The sequence below is a fragment of the Oryza sativa genome, chromosome 6 (genome assembly GCF_034140825.1).
Source record: "Oryza sativa Japonica Group chromosome 6, ASM3414082v1".
Lineage (NCBI taxonomy): Eukaryota > Viridiplantae > Streptophyta > Magnoliopsida > Poales > Poaceae > Oryza > Oryza sativa.
Window position 1 is genome coordinate 24,308,357 of NC_089040.1, and position 22,670 is coordinate 24,331,026.

The 22,670-nt window shown below is 41.0% G+C and overlaps 1 protein-coding gene and 1 long non-coding RNA gene across 2 annotated transcripts; both read left to right on the forward strand.

The window, feature by feature from the left end:
• The first annotated feature begins 2,093 nt into the window (after positions 1–2,093).
• LOC136357096 (uncharacterized) lies at positions 2,094–8,171 on the forward strand. Its single transcript, XR_010742168.1, has 2 exons — positions 2,094–2,571; positions 7,934–8,171. It is a non-coding gene; the product is annotated as an uncharacterized lncRNA (long non-coding RNA).
• A 2,282-nt stretch (positions 8,172–10,453) lies between these two features.
• Positions 10,454–14,932, forward strand: LOC4341431 (palmitoyl-acyl carrier protein thioesterase, chloroplastic). The gene is made up of 7 exons (XM_015788816.3): positions 10,454–10,605; positions 11,204–11,781; positions 11,862–11,995; positions 12,490–12,603; positions 12,801–12,984; positions 13,084–13,152; positions 14,191–14,932. Exons 2-7 carry the CDS (start codon positions 11,269–11,271, stop codon positions 14,446–14,448), a joined length of 1,272 nt encoding a protein of 423 aa, XP_015644302.1. The 5' UTR covers positions 10,454–10,605; positions 11,204–11,268; the 3' UTR covers positions 14,449–14,932.
• Positions 14,933–22,670: the final 7,738 nt, after the last annotated feature.

Below are 22,670 nucleotides of genomic sequence, written 5' to 3' on the forward strand. Positions count from 1 at the left end.
CGCGGGTGCTTGGGGGAGGATGAGCTCGTGATGTCCATCTTCCCGCTAACATTCTCCACCTACGCGTATGCCGTGGGCGCCGAGCTTGCCGCGCTCTTCCCAACAAATCCGGCTACATCATAGCGCCTCGAGCGGAAAGAGGTGGCGGCGGCAGAAGAGGGATTGATCCAACTTGCTCGGCGACAAGGAGGGAGAGGAGAGGGAGGGAGTGGCCGAGCGTCCTCCAGCGGTGGCGTTGTTGTGGCGGTCGAGCGTCTGGTTTGCAGAGGCGACACCGTTGCAACAGCCGAGCATCTCTAGCTACAGCCTGTAGACAAAGGAAAAAGGAGAGAGCAGCTTATATGTGGGCCCACTAGCTACATAAGAGAGGGAGGATGAGGTGGAGGCTGACATGTGGGGCCGGTGCCATGTGTGCGGTCACGTAGGACTAAAACCGCTCCAGATTGAGCCAGGGGGTTATTCTTCCGGTATAAATAGTTCAGGGTGTAAAATGTCTGGTTTTACGGTTTAAGGGGATAATTCGGTCGACCGTGATAGTTCAGGGGTAATTTGTATCTTTTCCATTTAAAAATACGGTAATTACCATATTATAAGAAGGTAATTTCCATAAAAATACGATAAATACGGAAATGATTGGTATAAAGCAAAATCACTTCCGTTTCAATTTCTATACTTTTACTATCTTCATTTTCATTTTTAGTTGATTACCATTTTCACATAGCTCAACGGAAAACGAGCACCGGCTGGTCGGGAATTTCTAATACTGTTCTCATTCGTTCCCTAGGGTTCCCAACTCCCAACCCTCGTTTTCCGCGCGCGCGTTTTTTAAACTACTAAACGGTGTGTTTTTTTAAAAAAGTTTATACACGAAAGTTGCTTTAAAAAATTATATTAATCCATCTTTTTAAAAAATAGCTAATTCTTAATTAATCACGCGTAATGCGAACATAGTTTTACGTGCCAGGCTCCCGAACACAGCCAAGTCGTCACAGGCGGGACTCCATCGAATCCTCGGTCCGGCAGCGGCAGGTCGGTCTGCTCCCCCCTCTCGCTCTCGCACCTCTCGCATTTGCGTATCGCACGACGGCAACGAGATATTTGCGTGGACGTCATCCGCGAACCCGGTGGTGGCCGGTGGTTGCGTCCGCGACGGATGGATGGGGAAGGCTTGATTCCGCGAGAAGGACGGGCAGCGGACGCGGCCGGCGCGGGGCTTAAAAACGGGGGCGACCCAACCAGCCAACCAACCAACAAACCAACCAACCGGCCATCGCCCCAACTAGACGGAACGAATGAACCGCCTCTCTTCGTCATCTCTTCATCTTCATGTCATACGCCTCGATCGATCGCGACCGCGTCCCCGCGCTAATTCCACGTGTGGTCGCCGCTATATCATCGTCATCTCTCTAGCTTAATTTGTCATCGCAAATGCCGTACCCGAACAGGACGTTGCTCATGATCATAATGATGATGATGACCAATTAATAGTAATACAAAACCAATGGCTGCATGTATAGCTGATTTGTACCTAAACAAACACCGTGCCTTATCGAGATCTCGTTTTTATATCTTCTAATCATTAGATGCATGTCTGCGTAAATCCTTGTGATTGTTGCATGGCTATAGATAGTACTCCTATTTGGCATTGCCAGGGTAATTACGGGTAGTATAAGTATACTCCCTCGGGTACAAAAATTATTGACGTTTAAACCTTGTAAGCAGTAATTGCTAATTATTAAACCTTGTAAGGAGTATATTGGACCGCTTTACCCTGCATGCATGCAATTAAAAATCGAGTAAAACAGCTAAGGAATTGGACCTTTAGCTCGCACCGATACAGGTGATTGGTTCAAACCAACGAGGTAGCAGCAGGTGTAGTGATTATCGTTAGCACAAGATCATATTTAATATGGACAAAATAGTAAGTTGACACCCTAAATCACCTTTTGGTATGTGAGATCAGGTCAGAAACGTTAACAATTTTGGAACCGGAGGGAGTAACTACCTATTTATACGGATTTAACAGAAAAACTATCTAACGGCATCCCGTAGAGATGGGATAGTAGTGCTGCCTTATCTCATCTTCCCCTCTCTCTGTGTCGCTTTCCCTCCACTCGCTCTCTCTCTCTCTCTCTTCCCCTTCACTCGATCTCTCTCTCTCTCTGTGACTGCCACCCATGAGCACGGAGGCGGCGACAGCGACGACGGCGGTGGCAACGACAGCGACGACGACGACGATGCCGTCACCACCAACCCCCGCGGACGACCTGGACGACAGCCGGCGGGGCTCCCGACCACCACGGGCGACGGCAGCCGAGAAGCCTCCCCATCAAGCTCCTCAAGCGGCTCCTCCTCTTCGTCGTTCTTGTCGTTGGCTTCCTCGCCGCTGCCGCCCTCCTCCTCCTCGGCGGCACTGGCGCCTCCTACGGTCGGGGAGCGGGGGACGCGGCCACCGGGGACGAGCGCTTGGCACAACATAAGCGACGAGGAGCTGCTCTAGGCGGCGTCGATGGAGCCACGGGTTCGGCGGTTTGGAGCGAGGCACGATGACAAGTGACAGAATGGCACAAGGTAGGCACCAGATCTATCGCCTCCTCTTCCTCTTCCTCCGTCGCCGCCCCGCTGCTCGACCTCCCCGACCCGCGACTCCTCCTCCTCCTCCTCTCTCTTGGGATATCACGCTGATACCCAGGTACCAAGGCCTGATACCTAGGTACCAAGGCCTGATACCTAGGTATCAGCTCGATACCTAGGTACCAAGGCCTGATACCTAGGTATCAGCTCGATACCTAGGTATCAGCTCGATACCCAGGGTACCAGGTATCAGTCGATATCCAGGTACCAAGGCCTGATACCTAGGTATCAGCTCGATACCCAGTGTACCAGGTATCAGTCGATACCCAGGTACCAGGTATTAGTCGATACCGGGGTACCAGCTGATACCAGTATACTAGGTACCACCTCAGTACCTTACCCAAGGTACCAGGGAGGATTGGATAAGGTGGAATCGCAGGATAGCGTGGGCTTCCCCACGAAATTGACGGTGCGTATTAAATCTCTCGGGATTTTTAGTTATCCCGTGACTGCTAGGAGCAACGGAATCCCGTGGGGTAGCAGCCCTCTGGATTTAAAGGGATTGTTTGGATGGTGACCATACTTTGCCACAACTTTGGCAAGCTACTTTGACTAATTTAGCCTAGTGTTTGCTTGATTGCCACATCTTTGTCATGCCACACTTTTTGATTTTGTGACCCCACTTGTCATAGGCACATACCTTTGCCAACATTTGCCTAACTTGTGGCCAAAAATTTCTTAGCCACATAAATTGTGGCATGCCACATCTTAGCTATAGAACTTTGATAAACTGAAGCAAGTATCCAAACAGCCCCTTACACAGAGCCGCAAGTACACAGGAAAGGCAGCATCAACCCGCAACACAGAGCCGGCAGATTTAACAAGCTAGAAACGGGGTCGACGAGCTGTCGAGGGCGTGACTTAAATTGGGCGCCGGTGCGCGTGCTTTTCAGCGTTAACTGCTGCTCTTCTCGCCTGAACCAGCTGCCGCTCCTTCGCTGTCGCACCTTCATCACCTTGCTCTGCTAGCACTTAATACCACTATACTAGTATCAAATAGATATCGTGCTATATACTCGCTCCATTCTCGTAAAGGATATTATTTTGGACAGCGACACAGTCTTTAAAATACAACTTTAATTTCTTGTTTCTATAAAAATATTTATTGAAAAGTGATATATGTATACTTTTATGAAAGTATTTTTAAGATAAATCTATTCATATAATTTTTACATTTGCAAACTCAACAACTTGAGAGTTATTCATAATTTATATTCCTAAGATTTGACTTAAACATTGTTCTAAACAATTTACTTTACGAGTATGGAGAGAGTATTATATATGCGTGCAATCAAGTCTTAAAAGCCTTAAATGATTAATTAGTTAAAAGAAGATATTGCAGTCTGAACTGAGAAAATGATACTAGTAGATTTGTCGTGAAAAGCACATTTATATGGTTGTATTTTAATATCTTTTATAAAGATATAGTTAGAAAAGGTAGCAGTTATTGACACTATGTCAATGTTTTAAGTGACGAGTAAAAACTAAAAAGTAACCAAGTTAGTTATAGCTATGGCTATGGCTATGTTTAGATCTAGGGGTGAAAAGTTTTGGCGTGTCACATCGGATATACGGACACACATTTGAAGTATTAAACATATACTAATAGCAAAACAAATTATAGAATCCGCATGTACACTGTGAGACGAATTAATTAAGCCTAATTAGTCCGTCATTAGCAAATGTTTACTATAGCACCACGTTGTCAAATCATGGAGCAATTAGGTTTAAAAGATTCGTCTCGCAAATTAGTCGCAATCTATGCAATCAGTTATTTTTTAGCCTATATTTAATACTTTATGCAGATGTTCAAACGTTCAATGTGACAGGGTGAAAAATTTTGGGTGGGATCTAAACAGGCCCTATGTCAAGTTAGGCCCTGTTTAGTTCTCACACAAAAATTTACCCCCTATCACATCGAACGTTTGAACACAAAAAAAACTAATTGCACAGATTGTGACTAATTTGCGAGACGAATTTTTTAAGTCTAATTGCTCCATGATGTGACAACGTGGTGTTACAGTAAACATTTACTAGTGACAAATTAATTAGGCTTAATAAATTCGTCTCGCGGTTTACTGGCGAATTATGTAATTAGTTTTTTTTATTAGTATCCGAACACACCATACGATACCCTATGTAATAATTGATGTGACACATCAAAACTTTACACCCTGACCCAAGATCCCCTATACTTTCTGCTTGTCATCTAGGCTGGTTGCCACTCACACACACACAGCCACTGAGGAGCACTTTAGAAGGTTCGTTGTGAATCCCTTTTGATTATTCCGTACATAACGCATGGAAAAGAATTGGAGTAGGGGCAGTCTTTAGTTCACTTCAAACTTTAAAAAAATTCATCATATTAAATGTTTGAACACATGTATGAAACATTAAATGGACAAAAAAAACCAATTACATAGCTTATATGTAAATTGCAAGACTAATTTTTGAGCCTAATTACACCATGATTTAATAATGTAATTCTACAATAAATATTTGCTATGACGGATTAATTAGGCTTAATAAATTTGTCTCGCAGTTTACATGTGAAATCTATAATTTGTTTTGCTATTAATCTATGTTTAATACTTCAAATATGTGTCCGTATACTTAAAAAAGTTTTGGCACCCGAACTAAACCCGCCCTAGTACTAGAAGAATAGTGTTATGGTTCTAGTGCATTCAACCCTTCTCTTTTCTTGACATGTTAGCTGAAATGATGTATCAGTGCTAGCTACCAATACATATATTTGGTCAATACATACTACGCCCTTATTAGTTCCTAACATTTTTTTCAAAATTTCAATTTTTTCATTACATCTAAACTTTTCTACACATATAAACTTTTAATTTTAATCAAACTTTTAATTTTAGCGTGGAAGTAAACACACTCGTAGTAACACTCGTAGTATTTGGAGAGTCAGAAAGTTGGAGACGCTTTGCATAGTTTGACAGCTGCTCTCTTTTGACCAGCTCAACGGGTCATCAGAACTAGGCAAATTCTTTTGTTTTTTCGGTTGTAATGGCATGCACAATGTATCTTACCTAACTAGTAAATAAGATGGGCCCCATGACTAGGAGGTAGTAAGCTGCAACTCTTCTCACAATGCTTATATGAGTGTAGTGGTAAACAAGGTGGGGTCCACCTGAAAAAATCTATCCATCCCAACCCTCCATTACCTGAATCCTATCAGAATCTTCATATTTTATTTGGTTGTTGCCGGCAATAGCGCAAATACCAGGTAGTAACTACTATCTCTTCCCACAATGCTTACTACTGGATACTGGATAGTAGGCTTAAAATAAATGCTTGTTACCTGATTTTTTGTTACATTGTGGTTGCTCTTAAGTCGTAGGAAGATTCTAAACGAATGTTGCATTCTAGAACAAGAGAGAATTCTCTCTGAAAAGTAGTAGAGAAAAGTGGTACTACTATGGAATTTCTCCCAAGAAAAGCCCATGTTGGAATTCCCAATCTGAAGCTCCGTTTCTTCCTGGAAGCACAGTTGTCTACACAGTTCTCCGAATAGAGCGGTTGTTCCGGTTTTGCCAAAAAAAAACGTTGTTTAAACCGTTGACTAGCAGTGTAATCGGACGAAAATCTATTAACTTATTAAAGAAATAGAAAAATAAGCCTCCACGTTCGCTCTCAAAGCCTAGAAATTCTCACATTAATCGGAGAAAAAGAAAAGCAGAGTCCATATAGAAATACAATTTAGAAATAGTTAAAATTCAGAAATAAAAAATAAGGAATATTGGAAGAGGAGACTAGAGTATATGCCGGGATATAATTTAGAGCTTATGGAAATTCGGAATTAAAAAAATATTGAAAGAAGATTATAGAGTCATAATTTAGAAATAACTAAAATTCAGAATTAGAAAAATAAAAAAATAACTAAAATTCAGAACTAGAAAAATAAATAATATTAGAAGAATAGTATAGAGTCCATATAGAAATTCATTAAGATATAATATAAATTCGGAATTAAAAAATAAAGAATATTAGAAGAAGAGACTAGAGTCCCTATAGGAATTTAGAATTAACTAAAATTCGAAATAAAAATAATAAAATTAAAAGTAGAGTTTAGAGTCCATATAGAAATACAATTTACAAATAACTAAAATTTGAAATTAAAAAAATAATATTGGAAGAAGAACCAAGAGTCTATATAAAAATACAATTTACAGAAAATGAAAATTCGAAATTAAAAAATAAGAAATATTGAAAGATGAATCTAGAGCCCATATAGGAATACAATTTAGAAATAACTAAAATTTAATATTAAAAATAATTAATAACTATAACGTATATACAATACAGTATGAATATTACACATTGGTATTTGCTAAAGTAAATACAAAATTTAGAATTATGTTGTCATTTTAATATATTTTAATAATAAATTAAGAAAATATATATGCTATTATATGAGAAAATATAATGATGCTAGCCGTACAATATGCGATGACCACCATGCTAGTTTATATAATAATTTGATTTTTTTTAAATAAAATTGATTAGAAACCGTGCGAACCGAGGAGTTTGTGTTTTCAAGCTTGGTTCACGAAAACCAGCTGGTTTCTATCTGTTTTGTAAACCATAACTACAAAAAGGCAACGTGTGAAAGAGTTAACTAGGTAGCATAATTTTGAGTCGATGTGAAACGAGTGAGTGCCTTCTGGCTGGCTCACAGCTGCATAAGGGCACGACCAATGCAAGCTACACCATCTGAGTTTTCTTGAAAAAAAAGAGGACTCTACGTCGAAGAAATCATTAAAAAGTCATATATTTCACAGTGCATGATACACTTGATTTCTTACTAGGACTGGTATGGATTTTTTTTTGACAACTATCTGACAGTGAGGTTCTGTCAACCACGTCGGTCTAAACTGAGCACCGAGCAACCATGTAGAGACACGACAGAGTGCGACGTGGACAAAATCTTTTACGCGGCACCTCGAATGCACACGCCATGTCACTGCTCTGTGAAAGGCCTAACAGTATAGCATAATTCTGAACAGTAGTAGTACTGCATTTGGGCAACTGTCAACAGGGTAGTAGTATCACTCGCAGCAACAGGAGAGTGAGTGAGAGTGCAACTGGGACGAAAGGGATGTCCAACGAGACCACTTCAATTCCCCCAACCAGATCACCGTCGTCAGAGACTCAGAGCTTACCAAAGTCTTCGGAGAAACGAAAATCAAAGAGCTTTCCGGGCTTCTGCTTCACAACTTTGCCGTCTACTTAAATGGGTACTTGGCATCCACTTACCAGTTAACCACTTCCTACTTTGCAGTACGTGTACGTCATCGCCGACGCCTTCAAGTTTTGCCGTTTGGTACATCATAGCACAGAACGATCGAGATGGTGCGCGGTGCTTAATTGGGCTCTTGGGTTCTGTAATACTGTGATTAGATTGTAACTGTTCCTTCCATTTTATAAATCGCTTTGTATCTTATATTAAATTAAATTTATTTTAAATTTAATTGAGTTTATAAAAGAATATAATAATATCTGCCGTATCAAATTAATTAGTTTTATTAAATTTAACATTAAATACATTATGGTCGCTGTTTGTTCTATCTTAAAAATATTGCTATATTATTTAAAATTTGATCAAACTTAGAAAAAAAATTTTAGAAGAGAAGATCTAGAAAATATCATTGATAAGCGCCTAGTTCCAAGAAATATTATCGATAAGTGCGAGTTTCATAAAATATCATTGTACATGTGACTTTGTCCCAAAAGACCATTCCTGATAGGATTTCGTTAACAACCCTCCGTTAAGTGCTACATGATGAATAGTATATTTAACGTGACGGTATAGATGAACTCTGACAACGACGATATTTTTATGACAAAATTGCTTGTACGATGGTATTTAATGGGATTCACGCTAGTCGATGATATTTTTCGGACTTGATCGTTTGTCAATGTCATTCTTTAGATTTTCTCTCAAAAAATTAAAGCCTTATAATATAAAATAAAGAAAATAGTACTAAATGCGGTTGAATTTGGTAACGTTTCCTGGAATCGCACTTTCTTTCATTTTGAAAGGTTTGTAGACTTTTCTTTCGACTTTGACGGGTTTAAAAGAACAGTAGTGTACTTTAGAGTGCTGGAGAAGTTGATAGAAATTATTGCATATTTAAATTACGTTATCACATAAAATTCACGATGATGAAAAAAAAAGAAAGAAAAAACAATTTGATTCATGGATTCTTGGAATTAAAATATAGTTTTACGAAGTGAATTAGCTCAACTGTTTAGGTTGTTTGTGTTAAAATATAGTTTGAATTACGAAGTGAATTAGCTCAACTGGTGAGTACGCACGTGTTATAAGCATCTACGTTTCTATATTGTGTTTCTCTAAGAAAAGTCAAAACCGCTACTAAGAGTCTATTATGTAAATTGCACCTTCCATTCATATCGAAACCTACAACCACGCTTAGCTTCTGAAGATCTCATACTCCAAGAGCAGATAGCGAGATCTTTTTTTTAAAAAAGTTCACATAAGACCTGAATATCCAAATCAAAACATCACAGGTATTCAAACAACTGAAAAAAAAAAGCTACGGGCTCAGTTCAACCCTCCAGATGTTTTATGAAAAAAAGTGTGTTTCATCAACTTTCAAAGGAGGAAAATAAATTCATAGGTGATAGAGGTTTACTAAACAAGCTGTCACTTTTTTTATAGTACTGGCTGAAGATAAAAGATTAAGTACCGACAAAGCTATTAACGTGTGATTAGTGATTTTTTTTATTTTTTTTGGACTTTTTTAATTTTTTAATAGGCCTTTTCAAAAAATATAGAACCTTTTGGCCACACCAGCCGAGTAACTTGTGTAGCAGCTTTGTTTTGTCACGCCAACCATGATGACGTGACAATAGACTGGTGTGGCATGACAACACTGATATGCCAGCTGCACATGGCGTGATAAAGTGAATTGGTCAGACGGATGGCGTGGCCAAAAGGTTCAGATTTAGAAATACTTTTCGGAAAGTTATATTAATAAAACTAAAAAATATCTAAAAGTATAAAATTAAAAAAAATCATGATTAGTTAGGTGTAAATTATTCTATACTTAAAAATAGTTTTATCTAATATTTTAAATCAACTTATAGAAAATTTTCTTACGAAATATACTACTTAACAATTAAAAAACATGCTCACGAAAATCGAGATAAAATCTACTATATCTTAAAATGAATTGACTAGTAAAAGTTGAGATATCACTTAACACTATGAATCTGGACACTAAACACAATCTAAACTCGACCTTAGGTTCATAGGCTGTATTTAGTTCACGCTAAAATTGAAAATTTGGTTGAAATTGAAATGATGTGACGGAAAAGTTGGAAGTTTATGTGTGTAAGAAAGTTTTAATGTGATGGAAAAGTAGGAAGTTTGAAGAAAAACTTTGGAACAAAACACGGCTATAGTTTTAGGTGATCTCTTATCTTTTATTGTTACTATCTCTGTTCTATAATATAGATTTAGGACTATAAAATATTACTCTGATTTCAAATTAGAACTACTATATATCATGGGACGAAAGAAATACATTTTAAGACGGGGATATTATTTAGAACTGGCCTATTTCCACGTTTCTCCTCGTGCCCCGCACTACAGACCTACAGTATAGTTTATTCTTTCTATATGTCTCATCAAAGATGTCCTTTTCCACGGTCCATCCCAGCCGTCGGATCCCCAGGCGGTGGCAGGGGCAGGACGGTCATTGCACACCCCCCGGCGCCACGCAGAGAAGAAAAAGCCTCGGTTTTTAAGGTCGCCGTGGCCAGCAGCGGCTGCGATGCGATGCGAGCCTGTGTTGACAGCGGAGAAAGCAGTGTAATCCGGTCCCGCCACCGCAGCCGCCTCCACCTCTCTTCCCGGCGCCAATGGCCGCGTCGTGAAGCGCAGCAGCAGCAGCAGCAGCGGAGACAGCGGCAGAAGCTTTGCCTAAGGTCGGTTTGCCTCCCCGCCTCCGCCGCATTCCGGTTGGAGTTTTGTCCGTGTTCGTCGGCGGTTTCTTGGCTGGCCGGATGAATTGTTGTGGGGAGGGGGAGGGGGAGGGGCTCTCTCACGCACTCGCTGCTGGATTTCGGTTAGGTTTCGCGGCTGGGGGAATCGCGGGGGAATTCAGGATCTTTGTTTTGTTAGTTCTTCTTTCGGGCGGGGTTGGATCTCGAGTAATCTGCGTCGTGTTATTTGCCGCGAGATTTGGGTGTTTTTTTTCTTCTCTCCGCATCTTCTCTCTCGTTCCTTCGTCTGTACGGTCTAGTGGTGGTCTACGGGCTACGGCCGTGGTAAAAGTTTCTCTAGATTTTTGGTCTCGTTTTTTTCTTTATTTTAGGCGGCTTGCTTTGCTTCGCCTGCTTTGACGTTTGACCAGCGGTTTATCCTCGATTATTCTTCCTCGTGAGTCGTGAGCAAGCTATGATTTGCAGCTAATGATTTTTGTGCTTGGATTAGATAAAAGATGCTTCTCACTCTTCGTTTGTTTCCATTTTCTGGAATTTGTGATTTCCTGGTGATGATAATGTTGTGCTCGTGTTGATTCAGGTTGGGATCCTCCCTATTCGCGCGCGTCTTTGATTTGGCGCGTAAAGTTGTAATCCGTACTCCGGATGGCCGGCTCAATCGCCGCCTCGGCGTTCTTGCCGGGGTCGCCGGCGGCCGCGCCGCCCAAGAGCGTCCTGGGCGAGCGCCCGGACAGCCTGGACGTCCGCGGCATCGCCGCGAAGCCGGGCTCCTCGTCGTCGGCCGCCGCCCTGAGGGCCGGCAAGACGCGCACCCACGCCGCCATCCCCAAGGTGAACGGCGGCAGTTCGGCGCTGGCGGATCCGGAGCACGACACGATGTCCTCCTCCTCCTCCTCCGCGGCGCCGAGGACGTTCTACAACCAGCTCCCCGACTGGAGCATGCTCCTCGCAGCCATCACGACCATCTTCTTGGCCGCGGAGAAGCAGTGGACGCTGCTGGACTGGAAGCCGAAGCGGCCCGACATGCTCACCGACACGTTCGGTTTCGGCAGGATGATACATGAGGGGCTCATGTTCAGGCAGAACTTCTCGATTAGGTCCTATGAGATCGGGGCCGATAGGACGGCGTCTATAGAAACGCTGATGAACCATTTGCAGGTGAAATATTGTGAATTTTCAGGCGTCGGATTGCTCGGGCTGGGCATCAGAACATTGAAATGTTTTTGGTTTTGATGCAGGAAACCGCACTGAATCATGTGAAGAGCGCTGGGCTGCTAGGAGATGGTTTTGGCTCAACGCCAGAGATGAGTAAACGAGACTTGTTCTGGGTTGTCAGCCAAATGCAGGCAATCGTTGAGCGTTATCCGTGCTGGTATAATACTATAATTTCACATATCAGCATGTTCTTGGTTTTGTTTTCTTACATAGTTTGAGCTCCAAATAGGGTGTTGCTTTTCTGCTTTCGTGTTACATGACAATTAGGAGGCACATAGATGTATGGTTGGCTGTCACAGTACGTTACTGTAGTTATAGTAGCTATCATCTTGCTTCACAGCAGTCATGGAATAACAGGTTTAGGTAAATGGAGTTTTCAAGTTGTTTGGCAATGAATATGAAAAAGATTTTCCCAAGTGTTTGTATCAATTTTAAATGGATGAGCAACTCCCATCTCTTAACTGTTTTTGCTATCGGCATTAAATATTTGTGCAACTGGTAGACTTTCAGTAAACGATGATGATGCAGAAGCCTCCTGTGCTCTTAATATTATTGATCATGTATCATATTTTCTGTGAGATGTTATAATTGTTCGTGTTTGTTACCTGAAAGTGCCATGTTGCCAATAATTAACTTCTTATCTGTGTGCAGGGGTGATACTGTCGAAGTAGATACATGGGTTGGTGCTCATGGTAAAAATGGAATGCGCAGAGACTGGCATATACGTGATTCTGTAACAGGCCATACAATATTGAAGGCTACAAGGTTTGAATTATTGTCACTCTCATAAATACTGATGATCATGAAAACTGTATTAGCATCTGCTATTCAACTTCCTACCCATCTTATTACCACTGTTTGCATATGAAGTCTAGAAGTTCTGTTTCTTCTGAACATATTATAAGCTGCCTTACAGCAACATGAAGCTACCTATTTGTCCTAATTGTTTGCTCAATGTGCAGTAAATGGGTTATGATGCACAAGCTTACAAGGAGGCTAGCAAGAATTCCTGATGAAGTACGTACTGAAATAGAGCCATACTTTTTTGAGCATGCTTCTATTGTAGATGAAGACAACCAGAAACTTCCAAAACTGCCAGATATTGAAGGTGCTAATGTAGCCAAATATGTCCGGACAGGCCTGACTGTAAGTTTTGTGGAATTATACAAGATTACAGTTTACAAGTATACAAAATGTGCATGTTTTTCTTTCATTTTTTACATCTTCTTCTGTCTCATAATGCAGCCACGATGGGCCGACCTTGATATCAATCAGCATGTTAATAACGTTAAATACATAGGGTGGATCCTAGAGGTAAAAAAAGTTCCCCTATTATGTTCATCTTTATTGCCCTTGCTAACACCTCTTGCCTAGATGATTCTTGAGGGAAAAAAATGCTTCTTGAAGTTCAGTATGTTACTTTCAGAAAAAATATCCATTTGTTTTTATTTACTGTAAACACTCCATGGAGTTGCTGTTAGGCATCTTTGTCGCGGTATTCATTATTAAGTTGTCACATGGTGGAGCATAACTTTGTGTTGCTTTACTTGCCTTTTTCTCTTTGGGCATACATTTAGTACTATTGATGGTGCTACATAATTCAAAGAGATTCATTTATCTCGCTATATTTCCCATATGTTATGTTCCAAGAATTTGGGAATAAACAGTAATCAGAAGAGTACTGGATTTGTAGGTACTTTATTTTTTGTGTGTGTGTGTGGGGGGGGGGGGGGGCTCAGATCATGCCTATGATTAGGCATTACTGTAGGAGTTTAGATAAACTTGGTCAAGGTCCCAAAAGGGTGTGCCTATGGTTCTACAAGTGTCCACCTAACTTTATCCTCAAGCACGCAACCACTTATCTGGCAGCTTTGTACTCTTTCAAGCTATACGAAAAATATCTGTTGCACTAGTTGGAGAAGTAATGTATCCTAGCAGATTTTACTACATTAGGTTGGTCACCTACGTACCTAACCCTGTACGCTTGTTGCTTCCGATAAAGAGCTTGGCTGGAATACTTATATGCAATTTGATCACAAGTCATTCACTTAATTCAATTTTTTTTAGAGTGATCAACACCTGCATATAATGCATATTTGCCTGGTTGACAATCTGCCGTGTGTATGTGTGTTTTGGAAGAAGGGGAGGGGTAGTCATGTATGTATTTATCCAGTGGACCACATAATGAGGAAAAAGAAATTGTTCAGGTGACCTGCAACCTAGATGGGCCCAAAACAACCCAAAATATTAGGGAAATTAACACTTCAGGCATTTCCTAACATACAGAAATATTTATTACCAACATGCGCACATGTTGCTTAACCCTACCTTTTTGTCCTTTTTTCCCCTCAGAGCGCACCAATCTCCATTCTGGAGAAACATGAGCTGGCAAGTATTGTCCTGGATTACAAGAGGGAGTGTGGCCGAGACAGCGTGCTGCAATCACACACTACCGTGTACACTGACTGCAACAAGCACTCTGGACAAACCACTTTGCACTGTGAGCATTTGCTGAGCCTGGAATCAGGACCTACCATCGTCAAGGCCAGGACCATGTGGAGGCCAAAAGGAACCAGGCCCCAAGAGAGTATCATTCCGTCTTCGTCGTGAAGCGCGTAAAATCTTTCATGTGTTGATTTTGGTAGCAACAACTTGGTTAAACCAAGGACAAGTGGACAACAACTTGTGTTCTCTATGGAAAGGCAAAACCTGGATGAACATAACGACGGGGACGTAAGTTATTTACAGACAAAATGTATGGATTTGGAGGAGTTCAAAAGAGGGGGGGGGGGGGGGGGCAAGATGGAGGTAAAATGCAGAAAAGACAGAAGGCGTATTGTGCATGATTTGTTGTTTCAGCTTTTCCTTCTATTTTTCCTTTCCTTAGCAAAGATATTCAATTACACAGATGGGTGTTGTAAGTATTGAAATTGTAGCTACTGCTGTACAATGGGAAGTGAAATGCTTCTCATGCATGTTTCTGTCTGGGCTATGTCTATATTATGAGCCCTCGAAAGCAGATTGCCTGGTCCGAATTGTTTGAAATTTTAAGTTTATATATTGTATTGATTGATATTTATTTTGATTTTTGTAAGTTTCTTCTCTTCTCAATTCTCATGATTGCCAAACCGTGTTGAAATTTTGGATCTGGGTCTGGCCTTGTCCAATCTTGAAACAAACTATATTTTGTCAGCAACTTTGACTTGCTTAACTGAAGTAGACAGATTGACGTAAGCAATGACAGATTCACAGATCCAGTTTGTATTTTAAATAACTTCATCCTGAGATCTTCCCACATGGTCATGTTACTGCTTTTTTTAAATCCTGCTTTAAAAAAATAATTGGGCAACTGAAACCACACTGGAAAAATGGAAGCCTCGGATGCTTGGCATGTTAGGAAACTAAAGCGAAAAAATGATTCCGTCAATTAGGTTATTATTACGATTCAACATACTCCTACTCAGGGGTATTAAAACTACTGAATATACTACCAACGTCAGAGATTTAGAGGCAAATTCAGAAGAGTAGCAGAAGAATTCACGTCTCTGCTAATGGTCCATGATATATTACTACTTTGGAAGAAATGAACAGCTAATAGAAAAATGTCAACCCATGAGTGATTAGTTTCTTGCTTACAACTACATGGAACGGTGTTCTTTGTTTGGAATTTAGAGGAATCATGCATGTCGTTTTCTTCCAAGTTCGTGCAGAACTCCTGGACACCGGACAGAAGTATAAAAACTCAAGTTGATTGCGGAATTCGCATGCGAGTGTATGGCATTGAGATTGACTCAAACATAAGGTGTTACGTTGATCAAATGCTGAACTTGTTTATTGTCAATGTGTTGTTGTTGGTCACTTGGTTGTTCGAGTTGGGTTACCTAAGTTGATATTGATGGGGGTCTTAAGCGAAGATTGTAAGGAGGAAAGACGGATAAGCAATGATTTATTCTTTCAGAAGTCTTCTGTGTTCTGCTACGAGGATTGATAGTAGGGTACTGCATTGGTGAAGGTTTCTTAGTCACCAATCTTTTTTTTATAAATAAAAAGATAATGGGTAGAAATACAGCCTTTATGTTCATAGGTGAATATACGAAACCAAAGATTACATGAACATACTGAATTCAGTTTCAGTTGCCGAGTTATGTTTTCTATTTCAGAGCTTGTTCTTCTTCCGTTGTGTCAGTCAGCAAATCTGGCACTGTTGCTTCTCTGATCGTTGTGTAGTTCAGCTCTGTGTTGCCAGTGTTAACAACCAAATTTGGTAATATCGGTATCGGAAAAGAAGATTAGATCGAAGTGGAGTTGAAGGCGGAGATCGGTTCGAGAACAAAGCAAGAATCGGCTGGAGTCCAGATCGGCTACGATTAGGATCGGCTGGGTCTGAGTCGTATTAGGTAAGCTGATGCAGCCGATTCCGACAATACGACTTGATGTATGACATCGGGTTAAATCGAGGTACTTCTAGATGATTGCCGCACATGGATAGAGTCCTGAGAAAACAATTGTATCTATTAATTAGGATATTTTATGTAATTTCCTTAGAGATATGTTTGGGCAAAAGTCTGCCGCAAAGACTTATAGTATCTTAGAGTTTGTTAGAGATAAGAGTCGTATCCGGTATGGACATAGTTTGTAATTTTCGGGTATAAATAGACCCCGAACCCCATTTAATCAGGGAACACACATGTTCAATACAATTTCGGCGCATCGCCACCTTTTGCTTTTGTTTTATTTCGACGAGTTCTTGCTTTCGGGTTGAGCTGCATTGGTTTCGATCTTCAACAAGAGGTAAAACTTGTTATGATGGTTTGCGTTCTCGGGATTAGTGCTTCCATCTTCATGATACTCTAATCTTGTTTATGTAATTCATCGAGTTATCATATATCTTACATAATCTCTAGCAATATCGTTATCTAACCTATAATCGGCTAACATCTGTTAGCAGAGGGCAGCCGGCTAGGTTAGATTTTGACGTTGGTTTAGTTTATATAAGATATCCACCACCCTATGAAACCTCCAGCGGCTTGATTGTATAGATATTGTTCTTCTTTTCATACTTAATGCTGCATCAGTTGAGTTTGATCTATTAAGTCGTGCTTAGAATATCAATCTCTAGCCTGCCTTCTGGTTGCCGATTAGAGTAGCATCGGAGTTTCAGCCGATCTTATCTGATTTAACTATATTTGCTCTATATGCTTCATTGATACGTTAAATATGTCCTTTATGTCAAGATATTATTGCATCTAAGTATATTAAGCTTCTGTTTGGTATATTCTGCTTGTTTTAAAATCTTGACACAGAGTTGTATCGGAGTATTAGCCGATACATGCTAGATCTATCTGATCAGCTATGTTATGAACATATATAGTCCCATTATTAATATATATTTCGATCTAAGTGATTTATACTGTCTCGGCATGGCGACCGATCTATCCCAATCACTTGATTTAAATATATATCGATATAAGAATTATATATTGTTAATATCTTTAGCCGATCGAGTAGATTTAGTTCTTTATTATCTATTTCCAACTGCCGATCGATCTACATATGACATCGGCTCAGAGATAAATGATATGTCATCGGCACTTAGCCGATCGGCTATCATTTATAGATTTAACTGCGGTTTCTTTGTCTATATTTCTTGTTGATTGCAGGATCAAATCAACTGGCACGCTAACACACCCGAAGACGAGTTTTGGACATGCACTGGAGTTAAGCAGATCTCCCAGACATTGTGTTTTACGTCAACAGCCAGAAACACTTTGTATGATCTTACTAGATGAGTACCCGCGGGTTACTGCGGGATAATTATGTGAGGCTAGAAACAATTGAGATAATATGGTTCCATAATAGAAGAGAGAATTAACATTAATTATACTTAGTGGAGATTAAGTTTACATATATATATATATATATATTGTACGATTTTCTTTCATATGCTTTATATATTTTGTATATTAATCAATTATTCAAAGATTATAAATGATTAGGTTGTATGTTGTGGTTTATGAGAGAAGAGAGGCAATTTGCATTCTTGGTGAAATCATCCAAAGGCTAAAAACAATTAAGATGATGTGACTTTATAAAAGAAGAGAGAGTTAACATTACCTATATTTAATGGAGATAAACTTTATAGATATATAGGATTACAAGTTAAGCAGTTTTATATTTCTTGCATAAGGAAACATATCCTCTAACTTAAAAGATACGGACATATAACCCCGCTACATAAAAGAAAAGATCTTCTTCGCTTGCACTTACCATGCGGCAGACATCCACCAGTACATTATTAGTACTGGATGTAGTGGTAACCTCTGAATTCAGAGCGGCGCCAAAAGAACCTAAACAGCATGACTGTGGAACATTAGTACATTGATGATTCATCATTCAGTATTCATAAACGGATCAGATCGTAACAGCATGATTGTGGAAGACATTATGCCTACGTTGTACTATTTCAGGACCGTCCGCATCAGTTGCACAGCACAGATAAAAGGTATGACCTTTTCAAAGCAAAAATTGGTTCACAGGTAGGCTCGGCAGGGGAAAAACTAATGATGTTGGGCCACATTTTGTCTACTCTCAGCTAGGCTTGGGATTAGTCCGGTTGACTCCCTCGAATATGAGTGTAATCTGATTTGTATCCCTCAACTATAATACTAGATATCTAGACTCCCCAACTATAAAAACTGGTGCAACTATTAACTTCTAAAATAGTATTGAGAGTGGTATTCGCTAATGTGGCGTTCACATGTCATCCCAGTCATCAAAGAAAATTAAAAATAAAGTAAGACCCACCTGTTATATTCCCATCTCTCTCCCTTTCCTTCCTTCTCTATCCCACATACTCTCTTAACGATGTTTTCTCCCCATGTCAAGGGAGCTGGGCGGCGGCGACAACCCGATGTGTGGTGCCCCCACGAGGAGCGGCGGCGTGGAGCGGTCTCCGGCTCTTCGCCGACACCTTCCACCAACAATAAGGAGCGGTAGCGTAGAGTGAGGATGGCGGCACGGAGCGGGGACGAGGAGCGACTGCGTGGAGTGGTCTCCACCGGCGCCAAGGAGCAGCAGCGCGGAGTGGGGATGAGGACGGCGACACGGAGCAGGGACGAGGACGGCGGCGTGGAGCAGCAAAGACGAGAGAAGACGAGTAGTAGCGGTGTGGATCAGTCTCTGCCTACGCTTTCCACCGACGATGCTGAGCGGGGATGAGGAGCGGTGGCGTGGAGCGCGCTCCCCATCTTCCCTGATGGCCGATGCCTTCCACCATGTTGTTCCGTCTCCGCCACCAAAATTGTGCCGTGAATGAGGAGGTGCTCAGGGTGGCTGATCCAAGCCTCGTCGAGGCACCGCTTGATGCGGAAGGCCTGCGATCACATCAGGTTGCAGCCACCGTCCAACTCCCTTGCCACCGTTGTGCACTCCTCAATGTTCCATCCCCCTGTCGTCGCCCGCCCGCTCATGGTGGAGAAAACATTGGGGAGATAGTGTGTGGGGTAGACAAGGAAAGGAAAGGGAAAGAAAAGGGAGCATAACAGGTGAGTCCCGCTTTATTTTAAGTTTTTCTTTGATGACTAGGATAATACGTGGATACCATGTCAGCAAATACTGCTCTCTGTACTGCCCTGGGAGTCAAATTGCATCGGTTTTAATAGTTGGAGGAGGATCAAGATATCTGGTATTACGGTTGGAAATACGAATTAGATTACACTCATATTTAAAGGAGTCAAGGTGAAATTATTGAGCTAGGCTTTAGCCTACCACAAGAGCATCGTGCTATTGTATTTGCAGCCCTGCCCCTCACTCGTGCACGTGGTGTTTTATTTTTTCTTTCCCTCGTTTATAAATCTCGAAGCAATGTATAACGGTCCAACGGTCTAAATTTTGACAAATTTTCTATAGAATTTCAATTGACAAATATCTAGCAAAATACAATTTCTTTTATTTACCGATAATGATGAGTAGTACACAATATTAGTACCAACAGGATGCAGAGTAGCATTAAGCATGCTACAGCGACACAACAATCCGAGACAGAATCCAGATATAGAGATTGTAGATTTGGCTATGATATCGTTTGTTAGCTCAGAATCAAGAGATGTTGATCTAATAGGGAGGAAGTATTTTTTTTTAAAAAAACCAGCTTAAGAGGTGCCTTTTTTTTGACAAATTGACCCTTTACAAAAACTTATTTCAAAAATAACCCCTAAAAAAAACTTCAACAAAAAATAGGCCGTCGGCTCCGCGCCAATGCTCTTGGCGCTGAGCTTATACACAGCAACTCCAACTGGTCTGGCGCTGACATCGTGCCACCATGGCGGCCGAGCCGATCCCCCAGCCGACGTGGCAGGGACCTCAGCGCCAAGGCAATTGGCACTGAGGTGGCCAACGTCAGCACCAAGCGCATTGGCGCTGACTTTTGGAACTTAGCAATGTCTCTGATGGGTGCTCTACCTGGCGCTGAGATTTGAAATCTCAGCGTCATTTTGCTTGGCGCTGAGTTTGCAGACAACACAGCAACCTGCCGGCTATCTGCGCCATATCAATAGCCCAGGCAAGTTACAAAAGCAGCATAGGCACATTTTGTCATAAATTCAACATAGTAAGCCATTTCATCAAACATCCATCCATTCCATCCATTTCAACACACAAGCATACATTGCAGCACAGGAACACAACTTTCAGAAACCATCCATCCATTCCAGCAGAAGCAAACATTGCAGCCATTCCATCCATCAAGTCCACACATAGAAAATAAAAGTCGTAGTCCATAAACATCCATGCACTTTGTGAAAACTATTGAGGCAATCTACCTCTCGTGGAGGCTGTTCAAGTCATTATATACCAGACAGAGATACAACAATAGTACAACTCAAGACCGAATCGTATATTACTAACCTATACAGATTCTACATACACAAGGAAAACACCTATACAGCATCGAAAACGAATCAGTTATGCAGTAACGTAAGCAGCAGCATCTCTATTGTTTAACACTCCCCCTCAATCATAACTTTGCACAAGTTAAGATTGTTCCTGAAAATTTGCAACTTGCTTAGAGATTGTGCCTTAGTGAAACCATCTGCTAATTGATCACCAGAAGATATAAACCGGATATCCAACAACCGTTGCGCAACCCGTTCTCTAACAAAATGATAATCTACTTCGATGTGTTTAGTTCTGGCATGAAACACAGGGTTAGCAGAGAGATAAGTTGCACCAATATTGTCACACCAAAGTACTGCAGCCTTTGGTTGTGATACTCCAAGTTCCTTAAGCAAGGTTTGAATCCAAATGACTTCAGCAGTAGCATTAGCTAATGCCTTGTACTCTGCTTCTGTGCTAGAGCGGGAAACTGTAGCTTGTTTTCTTGCACTCCATGATATTAAATTGGAACCAAGGAAAATAGCAAAACCACCAGTTGAACGTCTATCATCTGAACATCCTGCCCAATCTGCATCTGAGAACGCACTAATAGTAGTGGAGTCTGATCTTCCAATTTTTAGACCAAATGTCAAAGTGCCACTAACATATCTCAAAACTCTCTTTACCGCCGTCCAGTGCAAAGTTGTTGGTGAGTGTAAATATTGACATGCCTTATTCACCGCAAAGGCTATGTCAGGACGAGTTAACGTTAAATATTGTAACCCACCAACAATACTCCTATACTTTGTACCATCTTCTTCACTCAACAGTACTCCACCTACCGATGAAAACTTTTCCGAAACAGCAAGTGGAGTACTTACCGGTTTGCAATTCCTTAACCTAGCTCTACTGATCAACTCAGTTGCATATTTCCTTTGTGACAGCACCAAACTTCCTTCAGATGACGGCGTTACTTCTATACCCAAGAAGTAATGTAAATTACCAAGATCCTTAAGTGCAAACTCAGCATTAAGATCTTTAAGTAAAGCAGGAATAGCTTGATCACTTGAGCTAACCACAATGATATCATCCACGTAGACCAAGAAGTATATAACCACATCACCTTTCCTATAGAAAAACAATGAAGTGTCTGCCTTGGAAGCACTGAACCCAAGTTGGCATAATTTGTCATAGAGACGATAATACCATGCTCTAGGAGCCTGTTTCAAACCATATAATGCTTTGTCTAACTTGCACACATAATATGAAGAAGACTTATCAACGTACCCAGGCGGTTGCTTCATATATACTTCCTCTTCCAAAATGCCATGAAGAAACGCATTCTTGACATCTAGTTGACGTATACTCCAACCTTTGGAGACCACAAGAGACAGAACGAGACGAATAGTAGAGATCTTAACAACAGGACTAAAAGTATCCTCGTAATCAATGCCATACCTCTGCTTAAATCCTTTCGCCACCAACCGAGCTTTATACCGATCAATTGTACCATCAGATTTTCGCTTGATCTTAAACACCCACTTGCAATCAATAATATTTTTTCCTATCGGTGCAGGCACTAAATGCCAAGTATTATTTTTAATCAGTGCATTATATTCCTCATCCATGGCCTTCTTCCAATTTTCATCAGCTAGAGCATCATCGAAACAAGTAGGTTCCTTGTCAGAACCACTATACATACCCCATCTAATCGTTCCATCTGTACGAGTAAGTGGCTTACGAATATTACTTTGAAGACGAGTATGAGGCCGGGACACCACAACAGGCTGAATGTTCTGTTGTTCACCTTGCTGAGCCATAGAAGGTCCAGAATCCGCAGAAGATTCAAGAGATAAAGTCTCAGTAGATCCAGACATCTCACCACCAGAAACGGACAATCCCGGCGTAGACTCCGAACCGGAACCTGCCGCACCACTCACGTGTGACCCAGGAGAACAAGT